This window comes from Sciurus carolinensis, chromosome 2, assembly GCF_902686445.1.
Source record: "Sciurus carolinensis chromosome 2, mSciCar1.2, whole genome shotgun sequence".
NCBI lineage: Eukaryota > Metazoa > Chordata > Mammalia > Rodentia > Sciuridae > Sciurus > Sciurus carolinensis.
Window position 1 is genome coordinate 43,232,244 of NC_062214.1, and position 16,705 is coordinate 43,248,948.

The following is a 16,705-nucleotide window of genomic DNA, read 5'->3' on the forward strand; positions in this document are numbered from 1 at the left end:
CCTGTTGTACTTAAAATGAACCTTAACTAGACATAAAGACAGGCCCAAGGCAAACAAGTGCGCAAGCGTCCTCCAGCGGGCCGCTCCAAGTTCCCTCCGCTCCGTCCCTTCCAGTGTGCTGACGCCTTCTTCCCGACAGCCCCAGGTTCCTCCCGCGGCACGGCTCCTACTTCCGGGGCCCCACGTCACGGTTCTCGCTTCCCGGTAACTAAGGCAAAGAGGCGGATTTCCCATCGAGGCAAGCATACGTCGTATTGCGTCAGGGTGGTCCCCTGCGGATGGCTGGCAGTGTCTAGGGAATGATCCGGCAGGTGCCTGCGGTTTCTGAAGCAGAAACCTTTACGGGCAATCTTGGGGAAGTGCGTTCTGATGATCTATGGTTTTGAAGTGCGAAGCAGGGCTGTCTTGCCCGATTCCTAGATGGCGGTGAAAATATTCTGAAAATCTCGCTTCCTCTAGTCGGCCGAATAAGCGTTCTCTGATTGGCTAGCGCACGGCGCTGTGGTATGACGCGCCAGAGTGCTGACCAATCTGCTGAGAGCTGAGCTGGACTTGGCGGTGGGAGCCGGAACGTAGCTCTTCCAGCTGTGGGCGCGGACGACACTGGCCATCGGTCGGCTCCGGCCAGGTAAGTGAGATGCATAAACGGCGGAGAGCCTAGGACAGAAGCAAACATGCCAGGGCGAGGTGGGCCGCTTCTGGGATGAGACCTTTCCTGGCAGGCAGGGGAACCGGAGCGAATCGATGACCCAGGAGTCTCCTGAAAGTGACGGGTCCCGCGCCATGCCGGGACGCCAGAGTACCGGCTTTTGATTCTTTGGTCCTCCGAATTGTTGGCTGCTTACAGCCGGAAGGATCCAGCTCCTATTTGATAACTGAGAAACTCAAGCGTTTTGGTTTGTGACAGAGATGGAACTAGAACCTAGGTCTTAAGACTCCTGTCAAGGATTTAACTTTACCTTGTCTGCAGATGGCCAAAGTGCCCTCAAAAGTTACGACTTGGCAAGATGAGGGTCGTTCATATTTTTGGATGGCTACTTCTAAAGTATCTTCCTAAGCTTTTCATTCACTCACTAGTATTCATTCATTCAGCTATTTGACCTTTTCACATACTCTTATCCTTTGAGAATTTGGTATAGAACGTGAACCTAATTTCCTTGGAAGAACGCACATTCTCTCGTGAGCACAGTCTGGCATACAACTTCAGATTTGTATATTCTCTGAAATCCTCTGTGAATTATTTGCTCAAGGTTAAGAATCCGTGATCTAGAGGAGTGAGGGGAAGAGGCAATAGGAAACAGAAGGAGAAAGTTTAATTATGTCCATGCTTGGGGATGGGTACCTTTTTATAAAGAATAGTTTGGGGAGGGAATGGATTGGTACCTTTTTATAAAGAACAGTTTTGAGAGGGGAGTGTTCACTTAATGAATCTTGCTGAGGTACTTGTTGAGAATTGTGATATTAGAACTGGCTCTCCCCAACCACCTGATTTAGCTCTTTCCCCCACTCCCTCCAGGAAGCTGTAGAAGTGCCTTCCTTGTAAACAATGCTTCAGCTTCTCACTTTTGCAGAAATAAAAAGTAGATGTCTCAGTATCTCAGTGGAACTCACATTTGGAATTTTTGTTGTCTGTGTAATACTTCATTTGCTTTTCTAGTCATGTAGTATTATAACCTTAATCCAAATTATTTTCAGTATGGCACTTCTCAAAATAATATGAATTTGGTTGTTATGCAGGACGACTAGATGAGATCATCCCTAGTGGCCACTTTAATATCACAGATTTTTAAAATTTGCCTTTTTGTTTTGTTTTTCTTGGAGAGTTTATTTCCTTGAGCCCCATTAACTTAGGTGTGTGTTACCCTAGATTCCAGGACATCTACAGGATGTATAAAACACTCAATGAAACTGAGATTGTCTGGGGCTTCAAATGTTAGTCTGGAGGGCTATTTTATTGACCAGCCTCTAGACATAAGCATAACCCAAAAACATTAAAAAAAAAAAAAAAAAGCATGACTATAAGCAACCATGGTAAGGAAGGAGATCCTGATGATACCTGGTATAATAGCAAGCTTTCCTTTGCAATTAGTTAATGCCAAGTAGGAATATTTTATCTCAGACCTGGTCCCCATTATAAGCTGGACTCCAGATCAGTTCTTTGCTCCATAGTTAACAAAGGGGGGAATGGAAAAGGACACAAAAACCAAGATTACTTGGAAAGTAAAATTTAATACAGTATTGATGTTGAAACAGGATTCAAGACTTATTTGGTCAAGGTGTTCAATTGTCTTTTCTGAGATGATGTGTGATCTGTAAGGAAGTTTAAAGTAATACTGGGGGGATGGTGCAGTTCACTGGAAGAATACTTGCATAGTATGTGTGAAGCCCTGAGTTCAATCCCTTGCACTTCAAAAATAAATAAATAAGTATAAAAGTAGTAGTATTCAACTACACTCAGTTGAGAGATGATCAAATGATTAAACCTCCCACCACTTTGATTTTTTTTTTTTAAGTGCTAGAGAGGAATGTTAAGAAAACTGAGTTACTCAGCTTTTGAGTCACAGGAAAGATAGATACTGTTATCCAGGAGTATCCAGCTAAGTATTTAAGAAATGCTGTTAGATAACTGTCTTCTTTTTTGAGATTTAGCTGGGAATTTCACATATAGCTAAAGCTTTATCTTTAGTTCCCTTTTAGGCTATGGCAACATATCTGGAGTTCATTCAGCAGAATGAAGAACGAGATGGTGTACGTTTCAGTTGGAATGTGTGGCCTTCCAGTCGTCTTGAGGCCACAAGAATGGTTGTTCCGCTGGCTTGTCTCCTTACTCCTTTGAAAGAACGGCCAGACCTGCCTCCTGTACAGTATGAACCTGTACTTTGCAGCCGGCCAACTTGCAAAGCTGTTCTCAATCCACTTTGGTATGAATTATTTTAGGAACTGGTAAAAATGGTGAATACAATAAATTGCTATCTTTATGGGATTCTCATAAATGTATTTGATTTGGGCAAGTTGTCAAATTTGAGATGAGTAGTAGATGATGAGCTTGTTAGTGATGAGTGTGCATAGAAATCTCCTTTGCCTAATCTCCAGATAAAATTGGAATCTTATGGGAAGAGGAGGGGGATAAAAGGAGAGGATTTGGAATTCATTTTTTAAAATTTATCAGTTTGCTTTTGGCTTAACTGTATACTTTGTAGCATACCTCTTAAAGTATTTTCTACAAAAAAACTTAAAACTTCCGGTTATTTTCTTATACTTACTTGGTGTGGTGATGCTGTATGACTGGAAGAAGTAGTAGAAGAAATTTTAACTCTTAATGATTTTATTGTCAGGTGTAATTTTTTGTGTCTAAGATACCAATCTATAATATTTTTATGTAGGTATAATTTGAAAGAATTTTTATTGTATTTATTTATTTTTTGAAAGAAGAGTCTTATAGTGTTGCTCAGCCTGATCTTGAGCCCAAAGATCCTCCTGTCTCAGCCTTCCAAGTAGGTGGGACTGTAGGAGTAGAATTTTGAAATAGGTAGCGAGTGGTCATAAAATTTCTTATATGAGAGAACATTTTTTACTTTATTTTCCTTGCTTTTTTTTAGTGTGTACATATTAAGAATGCTGCTGCTCTGCTTTCAAAATGATAGCTACTGTTTATTAATTTTCTAAACCTAGAAAAAGGGATAGGAAGTATATTAACTCACGTGAGGCTGAAGTTCAAGAAATTTTTCCTGTGTGTGAAATGTGCTTTTATTATTAAAATTTAGTAGTTCCACTTGGCTGAACAATAAGGATGTTAGAAAAAATCTTGAAGATTGGGTTAAAGTAATCATATTTAAAAGGAATTAACCCATAATTTATGTAAGTCAAGAAATTTCAAAAAATTACCTTGGAAACTGGAAAAGAGAAAAAAGGATTTACTAATTCTTCATTGTAGCTGTTTGAGGGAAACTTTTTGTATACTTTTTGTATACTTAATTGCATTGAAATTTTGCAAAAGGTTATTTATGATGCATACACATAGAAATACAAGTCTGTGATTTATTGAACTTGAAATTTACATTTGAATAATTTCTACCTTACAAATAAAAATGGTACCTAGTTGTGATATTTATTTTTCTCACAGCCAGGTTGATTATCGAGCAAAACTTTGGGCTTGTAATTTCTGTTTCCAGAGAAATCAGGTATGAATTATCTTTAAAAATATTTCATAAGTTTCATTTTATTTGTGTTACTCTGAAAAAATTATGTGAACTCAAATATCTATGCTAGCAGTCAGCAGTTTGTGCTGAATTGAAGGTGAAAGGTTTTATTAAGCACAATATTGAATGTTGAACCTTTGTAATTTTTCCATATTTGGATCCTTTTCATTTGCTGTGGAGAGTACATAAAATTCTCTTTCCTTGTAGGTTTTTTGTAGGACATGAATCTGTTACCCTAAAAAAAAATAGATCTGTTCTTTTTGTATGTGTTTGGTACTGGGGATTGAACTCAGGACCTCATTCATGTTGGCAAGTGCTTTCACTGAGCTACATCTCCAGCCCTTTTTTATTTTGAGACATAGTTCACACAGTTGCCCATCCTGACTTCAAACTTGCCATCCTTCTGCCTTAGCCTTCTGAGTAGCTGGGATTACAGGCATGCACCACCATGCCCAGCTGTTGTTCCTATTTCACTTGACTTCAGTATATTCTAATTGGGTGGTGAATATTACTGAATTTTCATTTTCTGATCTTTGTAACCTTGGGATTCAAATATTAGTTTTGAAGCTTTGATTTAAAATACTTAAAACTAACAAACCAAAAGAAGCTCATAAATGACAAGAGAGACCTTTTATGGGGACATGGATGATGGGGATCAAATGTAGGGCCTTGTACATCCTAAGCACATACTTTATCACTGAGCAATACCACCAGTCAAGACTTCTCTTTAAAATTAACTGTCGTCTGCTGGGCTCAATGGCTCATGCCTGTAATCCCAGCTGCTTGGGAGGCTGAGGCAGGATTATAAGTTCAAAGCCAGCCTTAGCAACTTAGTGAGATCGTCTGGAAATAAAAAATTAAAAAGGGCTGGGAACATGGCTCAGTGGTTAAGTGCCTCTGGATTCAATCCCTGGTACCAAAAAAAAAATTTGTTATGATGAAAATATTCTAAACCTGGAATGTCATGATTATTCAATCCATTTACTAAAAAAATCATTAATCATTAAATGTACACTTAAAATTGGTGAATTTTATGGCATGTAAACTATATTTAAATGATGTTGTTGAGGAAAATTAATTGTATCCAATAGAGCATACACTGTGTTCACAGCTCTTAAGCTATTAGTAACGTGAGTTTATTGTAATTAATCCTAGACACAGTGTATAGTAAGTACAGTGATGAAAACAAATGTACAGTTGATGATTGACAGAAGGTTCAGAAATTAGAAGCAGATTATATTCAAGATTTATCTCCATGAGGGACTGGGGATGTAGCTCAACAGTAAAATGCATGCTTAGCATGCATGAGGCCTGGGTTTGGTTCCTAGCAGTGCAAAAAAAACTCCATGAGAAATTTAGAAATTTATACAAATTTTATGTGTTCAGAGTTAATGCCCGTTTAATTTATCATAAAAATCTATGGCAGGGTTGGATGCTTGTTAAGAGCCAGAACTCTTGTATTCAGACTGCCTGGGTTTGACTCTCAGACCTATCATTGACTTCCTTCGTAAACAAGTCATTTGACCTTTTGTACCTCAGTTTTCTTGTCTTTAAAATTAGTATAATAGTACTATGTGTACTTCATGGAATTTTTGTGAAAATTAAATGGAATTGATGAATATAAACAACTTTGAACAGTGCTTGACACACTAAGTGCCATGTAAGTATTTGGTGTTAGTATGTTTATCTCCTCCTGCTGGTTTGGTCTGGAAGTGTGATCTGGAAGATGGTGTCATAGGCTTAAATAATCTTTTGTAATTCTCCTGCTCAACCATGAGGAAATGAACCCCTCAATGAGTGTGGGGTAATAGATGAGAGATGGCTCCCTGGAGGAATTGGGGTTATCTTGTCCTCTTTTTCTGTGCAATTGACTGCCTGTTGGGTAAACAGGACATCTCCAGATTGCTAGAAGGTGACCAATATGTCAGGGTTTACCTCCCAAGTTTTGCAGACGTAGATAAAGCCCCACCTTTCTGGGAGCTGCAGCTAATGGGTTGTCATGGCCAGGAAGGGTCAGGAGATCTTTTGATGGCTCCTACTGAGGCTGGAGTTCTTCTTTTTTTTTTTTTTTTTTTTGCGGTGCTGGGACTCGAACCCAGGGCTTTGTGCTTGCAAGGCAAGCACTCTACCGACTGAGCTATCTCCCCAGCCCTGAGGCTGGAGTTCTGATGCCCAGTTATTCCCTCCTTCCTGACCAGTGACTCTTTAAGGCTGCTGTAATCTCCTCAGCAGGATTTGCATTTGACCTGGAGTGATCACATGCTAAATTTGGAGAGATACACCTAAACTTTTTAATATTAAGCTAAAGACTGAAAAATAGCCCACAAACTATGAATTTAAAATGTTTGCAGAGAGTTTTAAAAACCAAAGGAAATGCCTATGCCATTATGTTATGTGCAAAAGTAGGTCCCAAAATTGTGTGTATGAGGTGATTGTTAGATATGGTGTGCTCAAGTGGAAAAGTCTGGAGGAGAATCCCAGCTACTCCAGAGACTGAGGCAAGAGGATCACAAGTTCAAAGTCAAACTGGGCAACTTGGTGAGACTCTGTCTCAAAATAAAAAGTTAAAAGGAGTGGGGATATAACTCAATGGCAAAGCGCCCCAGTTCCATCCCTGGTACCTGGGGGGAAAACAAACAAACAAATAAAAAAACAAAAAGGAAAGGAAAACGTCTGAAAGTAAATATGCCAAGATGTTGACAGTACAGTGGCCACTTTTACATGAGAGGATTTTGAGGGTTTTTTCTTTTCCCTCCTGTTTTCTTATATTTTCCTAAACTTGCCGGTTTTTCTACAGTGAACATGTATTACTTTTTTGATAACAGTCAAAATGATAAACCTAAATAAAGGCTTTAGTCTTCTTTCTAGTCTATAGATGAAACAGATAAATTCTCTGCCTTTAATAAGCAGGGCAAAGCTTAAGAAATGGTTTGTGATAGGGTGTAATATTTGTTTGCTTGCTTGTTTGTTTTTGGATTGAACCCAGGGTGCTCTACTACTGAGCTATATCCTCAACTCTTTAAAAAAAAATCTTTTTTAGCTTGAGACAGTCTCACTAAATTGTGCAGGCTGATCCTTTTGCCTCAGCCTCCCAAGTAGATGGGAATGCTGGTGTGGCACTACCACTTTTAGCTTCTAATAGAGTGAATTTAAACCATTAAAAGTTTTAACATTACCTACTCTAAAGAATTAAGTACTTTTTTAAACTTATGGAATGATATGTAGATAAAGCAGAATTACTGCTTTTAATTACTGATTTTTTGTGTTTTAATAATGCTTTACATTTTTTGCTCTCAAGAGATAACATGATCATTAATCATTTTTATAAATGGAAAATAAAAGGCATGACAAATATCTTTCAGCCCTCATAAAGCATTACTTTGTTTTCTTTTCAGTTTCCTCCAGCTTATGCAGGCATATCTGAGGTGAATCAACCTGCTGAATTGATGCCCCAGTTTTCTACAATTGAGTATGTGATACAGGTAACTTCTTTGTTGTGCATTTAATGAAGTGTGATGAACATTGAGTATATCTTGAAATCCTTTGTCTTCTGTGTCTTTAGTCCAGGGACCTAAAGCTGTTGAGGCAGAAAGATCCTAGACATGAGGTAACAGTGTGTGAGCACTTATACTGGTGTTGTTTTCAGGACTTGATAGAAGACTGCAAAGAAGGTGGAACTGACTGAATTAGCAACCTGAACTTCACAGCTTCTCAGTCTGTTAAGGGTGCTCCATCTTGTACTTGTTCAGCTTAAAAATCTTAAACTTATCCTTGACCTTTCTTTTTCACATTTCATATCTAACCTATTAGAACATCTTATTGGCTCAATATTCAACATTTTTCCACAATTTACCCATTTTTCTATTTTCACTCCTAATTATCCTAATCCAGCTACCACTTTGCATTTGAATTATTTGGTCAGTCTCCTAACTGTTCTCCTTGATTTTATTATTGCCTATTTGTATTATATTCTCAACCCAGCAGTCAGAGTAACTTTAAAAACACTTCATAATATTTCTGTGTTTAGAAACCTCCAGTGGTAAAAATAGCTCCCCTTTTTACCCAGAGTAAAAAGCCCTGTGTGTTACCACTCTGACCGTAATTTCTGCTAGTGTCATCGTTCAGCCCAGTGGGCCTTTTAGACTCCTGAAGCATGCAGGAACATGCCTGCCCAAGGGCCTTTGGTGTGGCTTTTTCCTTAAGCTGTAACTTTCTTTTCTCTTTATCTATATGTCTGCTCTCTCTCCTCCTCCCGGCTTTTGCTCAAATGTTACTTTCTTACTGAGGCTGCTCTGACCTCTGTCTTTAATACTTGAACTTTCCCTCTGCTTCCACTCCTGCCATTTACTGTCCCCCTAACCTCACCATGCCAGAAAGTTTGCAGGAATCTATGTTCTTTTTATCTACTGATATATCCCAGGACCTAGAACAATGTATGACACATAGTAGGTATTCAGAAATGTTGAATAAATTGTTATATACATATAGGTTTTTGTTTTTGATTTTTTGTTTTTTGGGTACTGGGGATTGAATCCAAGGGTGTTTTATCACTGAGCTACATCCCTAGCCAGAGTCTTGTTACTTAGGCCTCACTAAATTGCTGAAACTATCCTCAAACTTAAGATCCTCCTACCTCAACCTCCTAAGTTGTTGGAATTAGGGACATGTGCTACTGCACCTGGCCACAAATAGTTTTTATATTTAGTTTGTTTTAATAGAATATGAGTCGGGGTAAGTAGAGGTTTGTGTAGGTGTCCTCCTGAGATTAAATGAAGTTGAAGACTTGACATTTTCATACCTAATTTGTTTGTATTTATATACCAATCATTATGCTTTTTCCTTTCCCTAAAGCGAGGTCCTCAGTCTCCTCTGATATTTCTCTATGTGGTTGACACATGCCTGGAGGAAGATGACCTTCAAGCTCTCAAAGAATCCCTGCAGATGTCCCTGAGTCTTCTTCCTCCAGATGCTCTGGTGGGTCTGATCACTTTTGGAAGAATGGTGCAGGTTCATGAACTGAGCTGTGAAGGAATTTCCAAAAGTTATGTCTTCCGAGGGACCAAGGATTTAACTGCAAAGCAAATACAGGTCTGTGCCGTGTTTGTATGGAAAAAGCTGCAAAGATGTTTCTTAAAAATTAAGCAGTTATTTACTTGTAATGTGATGGGAAATGAGTCTTGTTTTTTTTAGGATATGCTGGGCTTGTCCAAGCCTGCCATGCCCATGCAGCAAGCAAGACCACCTCAACCTCAGGAGCACCCTTTTGTTTCAAGCCGGTGAGACACTGATACACAAAATCATGTGCTGTAGTGGCCATGCATGTCAACACATGGGAGTGAAGGAAGAGCAATATGAGAACTTTTGTTTTCTTATAATTAGAGAAAAGAGTTAATGAATAAGCCCATTCCATTTTTAGTGTTTTATCAAAAAGGTTTTGAAGCCAGTTACAGTGGCACATGCCTGTAATATGACTGAGGAGACTGAGGAGGATCATGAGTTTAAAAGTCAGCCTCATCAAAAGCGAGGTGCTAAGCAACTGAGTGAGACCCTGTCTCTAAGTAAATACAAAATAGGGCTGGGAGTGTGACTCAGTGGTCGAGTGCCCCTGAGTTCAATTCCTGGTACCCAAAAGGAGAAAAATGTTTCAAGACCACTGTACTCATTCATTCCCCTCTTTCTTGGACACATTGTTGTCCTTTTTGATCCTTAAGTAAAACTGGAAAAATGAAAAAGACCTCTTTTGAGTACCCTCAAAAAAAGCCTATGAACAGATACTTCATTCAGCTAATTGAGGGCTCAGTGCTGACCCAGGCTGTGTTAACTGCTAGTAAACTTGATAAAATGCATTGCCTACCATAATGGGGACAGCTTCCTCCTCTTAGAAAACAAGAGTGTTCTCTATTACTCTAAGGCCCAAGGGACACACAAACTAAACCTTTGGAATGATGCAGATTGTTCACATAAGTGAACCATATATGGACCAGATTTCCATTAGACATGTCCTTAGGATTTCTTTGCTGCTTAAAATTTAATTGAACTGATTTGTTCCTTTTCAAATTGATTTTTTTTTCCGCATGCTATATATATAAATTGCTGAATATTAGGTTTTAAATTATATTCCTCAGTAAAATTGCCTTGAATTGTTTTGTGTTTGTAGTTAAAGACAATTTTGAAGAAAAAAAATGGTGAGTTTTTTCTACTCTGAATAGTTATTCTGAATAATCACATGTCACAAGGTTGGAAGACAAGGCTACCTTATTAAACCATAATTGATGTGTCCTTTCAAAATCTTACAGATTTCTGCAGCCCATTCAAAAGATTGATATGAACCTCACTGATCTTCTTGGGGAGCTTCAGAGAGACCCATGGCCAGTAACTCAGGGGAAGAGACCTTTGCGATCTACTGGTGTTGCTTTGTCCATTGCTGTTGGTTTGTTGGAGGTAATTGAGAATTTATGGAATCTCTCACATCATACAGATTTACTCTTAAAAAATCATATTTGTTAGCTAGGTGAGGTGGCACACACCTGTAATCCCAGCAGCTCAGGAGGCTGAGGCAGGAATATGGCAAGTTCAAAGCCAGCCTCAACAGAAGCAAGGTGCTAAGCAACTCGGTGAGACCCTGTCTCTAAATAAAGTACAAAATAGGACTGGGGATGTGACTCAGTGATCAAGTGCCCTTGAGTTCAATCCCTGATAACCCCCACAAAAAAAAAATCATGTTTGTTGGCTGTGTTTGAAAATTTACTGTGACCTAAAGTCATTGTTATTATCTACATTGAAGGAACTCCTCAAGGTTTTCATGAAAAAGTAAAGGAATTAGAGCAATGGGTAGTGCTCACAATAAAGTAGCAAAAGTATGTAAAGCCATCAGGGTGAGAGAAAGTCAGTGCTGCTTTTCTGCATTGTCATTCTGTATTGTATCATTCTGGCGTACCATCAGTATTAACAGCTGATGAGACTGAGCGTGTGTTTAGCATGCATGAGACCCTAGGTTCAATCCCCAATGCAAAAAAAAAAATTCTAAATTTATTTTTGGAATATTTCTATATGGAAATTAAAAGGACACTTGGAGATGGGGCTATATCCTACTAATATGCTGTTATATACTGTTTTTAGGGTACTTTCCCAAATACAGGAGCTCGGATCATGCTATTTACTGGAGGTCCCCCCACACAAGGGCCTGGCATGGTGGTTGGAGATGAATTAAAGATTCCTATTCGTTCCTGGCATGATATTGAGAAAGATAATGCACGGTTCATGAAAAAGGCAACCAAGGTGCGTTCTCTTGGATATGAGATAATTGTGTTAACCTGGTGTCAGGTTTGGACTACTCTGGAGTTACAGCTACTTCACTGAGGCCACACAGTCACGGTAAAAGAGATTTGTGGCGGGCGAGACCCAGGGCCCAGGGTTACGTCACATGCATCCAAGATGGTGACTGGCAGAGAGCCAAAGGGTGTGCTGAATGCGCCTTGAGAAAAACAGGAAGCGTTTACCATTGACTGTATGATAATTAGTTCAGCCGCCTATCGTGTGGACAGATATATCTTACATGTATGCTTGAGCTCATGATCGCTTGACCTTTAATAAGATTGGATGGACATATCTGATTACAGTTGCTTATGCATGAGACTGCTTATATATTGAGGGTGTTATCTGAATAAAGCAGAAGCTGCTTCATGAACTTCTGAAGTGTACATGTCGTTTGTCCCACTGGTCGACGGCAAGCGGCAAGATTCATTTGCTGAGATGATCTTCCAGGTGTTGGCTACTGTTAAACTATTGCCTCATTCTCTGCGGTTTGAATGGATAGCTATGAAGTTTATGAAGGGTGTTGAGACTAGAAACTATTTTATTTTTGTGTTTTGAAGGTAATGATCTCTATATTCCTATATTTGATAGATCACTTGGTGTGTTAAGGCATATCTTGGGATCAATGATAATATTTCCTAAAGACAGTTTTCTCCTCTCTTCACAGCACTATGAGATGCTTGCTAATCGAACTGCTGCAAATGGTCATTGCATTGATATTTATGCTTGTGCCCTTGACCAAACTGGACTTTTGGAGATGAAATGTTGTACGAATCTTACTGGGTATGTTGACAGTGTACACCTGGAAAAAGAGAATGCCTTGTTTTGTCTTGTTTTTTCCCTTCAGTGCTGGGGATTGGACTCAGGGCCTTTCACATCTAGGGAAATACTTTATCACTGAGCTGCACTCCCATCTCATGATAGAATTAGTGCCCTTCAGGAATCCTTGATGTAGAGCACTCAGGGAAGCTGTAGTATATTTGTAAATATCCTGTGGTTTGATGCCAGGGGTGTGTGTGTGTGTGGTTTTTGTGGAGAGGTGTCATTATTTCCATCAGTGTCTCATTGAGTTATCTGATTCCCACAAGACTTGACCTTTAGGTTAAATCACATGTTGGAAAAATGTCTTAATGGTGACATAAAAAAATATAGGGTTTTAGTTGAGTGCTCAAGGTGAGCTAACAGTTTGGGGTTATAGGAATAGATTATCTTGAGGAAAATCAAAGTCTTGGTTTCCTTGGTGCTAGTCACACCTTATATAGATTATGTGGTTTTCCATTTTGCACATTTGTTTGTTTGCTTGTTTATGCATTCTGGGTTCAACCCCCAGTATGAATGAATGAATGAATTAACCACTGAACCATGTCCCCCGCCCTAGTTATTTATTTATTTATTTTGAGATGAGGTCTTTCTTAGGAGCTCACTAAATTTCTTAGGCTGGGCTTTAACTTGTGTGAGCTTTTCAGTTTAAAACATCTTATATAGTGTTGGAGAATGCTTGAAGCTGTCACAGCATTCTGGTTGAAGGAACTAGAAGAGATTAAGCTGAAGACAGATGGGCATGAGAGCTGTGTTCAATGTTGAAGGGTTGTTCTGTGGAGAAGAGATCAGTTTTGTTCATATATGACCAAAGTGTAGAAGAACCAGGAGCAGTGGGTGAAGCTGTGAGAATATAGAATTTCACCCAGTATAAAGAAAGGTCTTACCAGGTATGGTGGTTCCTGTTGTGTGATCCCTGCTACTTGGGAGACTAAGGCAAGAGGATCTCAAATTTGAGGCCAATCTGAGCAACTTAGCAAAACCCTGTCTCAAAATAAAAAGTAGAAAGGGGTAGGGATGTAGCTCAGTGCAAGGCCTTGGATTCAATCTCCAGTATTGTAAAGGGGAAAAAAAGGGATCTTTCATAACAGTGAGAACTGTCCAGACATGGAGTGGACAACTTCTGGAGGGAGTGAGAAGCATTCAAGCCTAACTTGGCAGAGATGTTGTCACAGGGCGGGTGGGTGTGAGTTAGGTTAGGTTTGTGTGACTATGACAGAAGATCCCAAACAAGTTCATTTCTGCCTGGTGTACTGGTTTCACCATCATCAGGGCTGAGGCTCCCACCAAGCTGCCTGCCACCCTCAGTGTGCATGTGGTCTGTGGCTTGGGGTGGTTGTTGGAATTCTAGCTGCATTACAGTAGCAGGGAGAAAAGGCCAAAGAAGGGCGTGCCTCTCTGGCAAGAACATGCCCCATTGGATCTAAAGGATCCTCCAGCAAGTAAAACTGAGTCATGTGGCTTTATGCAAGGCAGGAAATGTCATCTTTATTCCAAGCAACTGTGGAATACATGATAAAGGAAGAAAGGAGGGTGTATATTAGGGGCCAAATTGTTGACCGTCTCACTGGAGGGCTCAGACACTGAGAAGGCTGGACCAGGGGACCTTTCTGTTTTCTTTTCAATTTTGAGTTCCTGTTTTATAAATCACATCTGGTTGTATAACTTGAAGCAGGCTATGCTTCTTGCTAAAAATTTGAACAATATTTTCTCTAATTTAGGTAAGGGATAAATATTTGTTAATTAGAACAAATTATTCCTGTGACCGTGAAGTCAAGGATTCAGTGTGTTACAGCAGAAAGTTAATCTGAAAAGGTTTTCCCCCAGGCCTGCTTATTCTCCCATACCAAAAAAGTATGAGAAGAGTTGGACATGTTTTCTAGTATGTAACTGGTTATAGAGAGAACCCAAGTCAAACTCAATCTCTCCTACTGCACGCACATGACACAGAGTACTTCAGTGATCCTACAGTGTGTATGGGTTTGTTCCCATCAACAAGCAAGCAATTGGTTCTGCAGTGGACACCAGCTGGGGATCTCTAATTCACTTCAGTCTTGACTCCACTGTGTCTCCTTGGACACAGTGTCAGATCCCACAAGATTGGCTCCTACCCATTTTAGATGCCAGTCAGAAGCCCCAAGTTGTTTTATCCATGCTTCTGAGTGACTGGTTATAAATTGGGCTTCCCACAGACTCTTCCTCAGGTTCTATTAATTTGCTCCATTAGCTCACATAGAACCCATGGAAACACATTTACCAGGTTATTGTAAAGGATATTACAAAGGATTCAGGTGAAGAGGTGCATAAGGAGAGGTGTGAGGGAAGGGGCATGGGGCTTCCATCCCCTCTGGTGCACACCCTCCAAGACCCTCCATGTTTTTGGCTACCTGGAAACTATCTGAACCCTGTCCTTTTGGGTTGTTATGGTAATTGTTGCATAAGATTGATTGAAGTATTGCTAACCATGTAGAAATGTAATTGGGCAAAAAGAATATCATTTAGTGCTAGTAGTCTGAGTGGGGAAACCTAGGATGGCCTGTCCATATTCTTCTAGGCCTTTCTGTGTACATTTTATTCTCTTGCGTAAGAGATAGGACTCTGATCTATCAGAAAAGATAGGTCGAGAATTTGTTTATCACCAGTTGTAAGGCAGAAAAGTAGGTGATTAGAGTTTCTGTGATCTGCCTTGGGCAAGAGAAATTCTAGTTTATATGACTTGCACTGAGGAGGAAGTTAGCCTGGGAATTTTGGACAAAACCCAAGATATCTATGTCAGTAGATATATAGGTATCTCTATGTGTCTATACTAGATAGGTATACTTATGTATGTATCTATTATAATATCACAGTAATCTGTTTAAGCTGATAGGATTATTGATCAAAGGGTACTCTTTTTTTAACTTTTTGTTTGAAATAATTAGGGATTTACAGAAATTATAAGTGTGTTGGGAATACAGAGAGGTCTCTCCATAGTCTTCATCTAGCTTTGTGCAGTGGCAGCTTCTTATATAAACATAGTACATTGCCAATACCAGGAAACAGACTTTGGCACAGTACAGTTAACTCTAATGCAGACCTTATTTACACGTACTTTTTTTCCCTTTTGTATGTGAGTGTATATAGTTCTAAGAGATTTTATCATCGCTATAGACTTGTGTAACAGCTATGGTAATCAAGATATAGAACTATTCTTAAGGATTTTTAGTTTAATGTTTTAGAATTTTTTTTTCCTAAATACAAACTGAACTTGCTGTTTTTTATTTAAGCACCTTTATGGACATGGTTTTCTTTATTGTTTCTAAACACTGAGGGAGCATCTGAATGACTTTCAGTGATCCTAATATTTACTTTCTTGTTTCTTTTTTCCTAGAGGCCACATGGTGATGGGAGATTCTTTCAACACTTCTCTCTTCAAGCAGACATTCCAAAGAATTTTTAGTAAAGATTTTAATGGAGATTTCCGAATGGCATTTGGTGCTACTTTAGAAGTAAAGGTATGATAGCCTTTTAAATCTTTAATGGAGGCCTGGGGTTGTGACTCAGTGGTATAGTGCTCACCTAGCATGTGTGAGGCACTGGGTTTGATCCTCAGCACCACATCAAAATAAAACAATAAAGGTATTGTGTCCATCCACGACTAAAAAAAAAATATTTAAAACAAAAAAAGTTAATGGTATTAGAGTGTTTTTTTTTTTTTAATCCCTTCTTATTTTTATTTCGAGGTAGGATCTCACTAAGTTGTCCATACTGGCCTTGAACTTGTGATCCTACTACCTCAATCTCCCAAGTAGTTGGAATTATAGGTACATGCTCTGCACCCATCTAGAATGTTGCTGCTTGTTCAGTAGTCAGACTTCTGGCAACTTCAACTGGACACAGACAGGCATGTAAAGACCAATTAAAAGAACCTCTACAAAATTTGCTATCATAAAGTATATCATTCATCTTATCCCAAGGATGACCTGTGTATTTGTTAATGTTTTAAACAAATGAGTTTCTGGTTTCTCTGCAGGCCCTGCTCCACCCTGCTTTAGGACAGTTGGAGTTAAGAGGAGGGGTGATAAAGTGAGTGAAGCAGCATTTTGGCCTCAAGACAGCAGCCACAATGTGGTCACTGTCTACCCAACCTTCAGTTGGGTCACTGTATTACATAAGCAGTTTATATTAGTACCTCCCCAAAGAATAATCAGAGTGCTCTAAAATAGACAGCTTTGTAAGTTTTGGTTTATTTTTCCATGTAGGGACTCATAGCCTAAGACAGTTGACTCTGAGTCATTGAGAAAACATTAAAAAAGGGCACTAGAAACTGTGATTGGAGAGTTGAAGGTGATCATTAAATTATCTAGGTTAGCCTTTAAACAACATTCTCGTAT

At 39.3% G+C, this 16,705-nt stretch overlaps 1 protein-coding gene across 3 annotated transcripts in view; it reads left to right on the forward strand.

Moving 5' to 3' along the window:
• The first annotated feature begins 238 nt into the window (after positions 1-238).
• Sec23b (SEC23 homolog B, COPII coat complex component) overlaps positions 239-16,705 on the forward strand; it is a 43,136-nt gene continuing 26,669 nt past the window's right edge. The window contains exons 1-10 of one of the 3 annotated variants that reach the window (XM_047539761.1): positions 239-628; positions 2,687-2,921; positions 4,124-4,181; positions 7,595-7,681; positions 9,051-9,287; positions 9,390-9,475; positions 10,496-10,640; positions 11,319-11,477; positions 12,181-12,296; positions 15,703-15,826. In XM_047539761.1, coding sequence (XP_047395717.1) covers positions 2,701-2,921; positions 4,124-4,181; positions 7,595-7,681; positions 9,051-9,287; positions 9,390-9,475; positions 10,496-10,640; positions 11,319-11,477; positions 12,181-12,296; positions 15,703-15,826 — 1,233 coding nt within the window. In that variant the 5' untranslated portion in view covers positions 239-628; positions 2,687-2,700. Of the gene's footprint in view, positions 629-2,686; positions 2,953-4,123; positions 4,182-7,594; positions 7,682-9,050; positions 9,288-9,389; positions 9,476-10,495; positions 10,641-11,318; positions 11,478-12,180; positions 12,297-15,702; positions 15,827-16,705 lie in introns of those variants that run through there. The other 2 variants (XM_047539762.1, XM_047539763.1) reach the window with 2 other exon arrangements.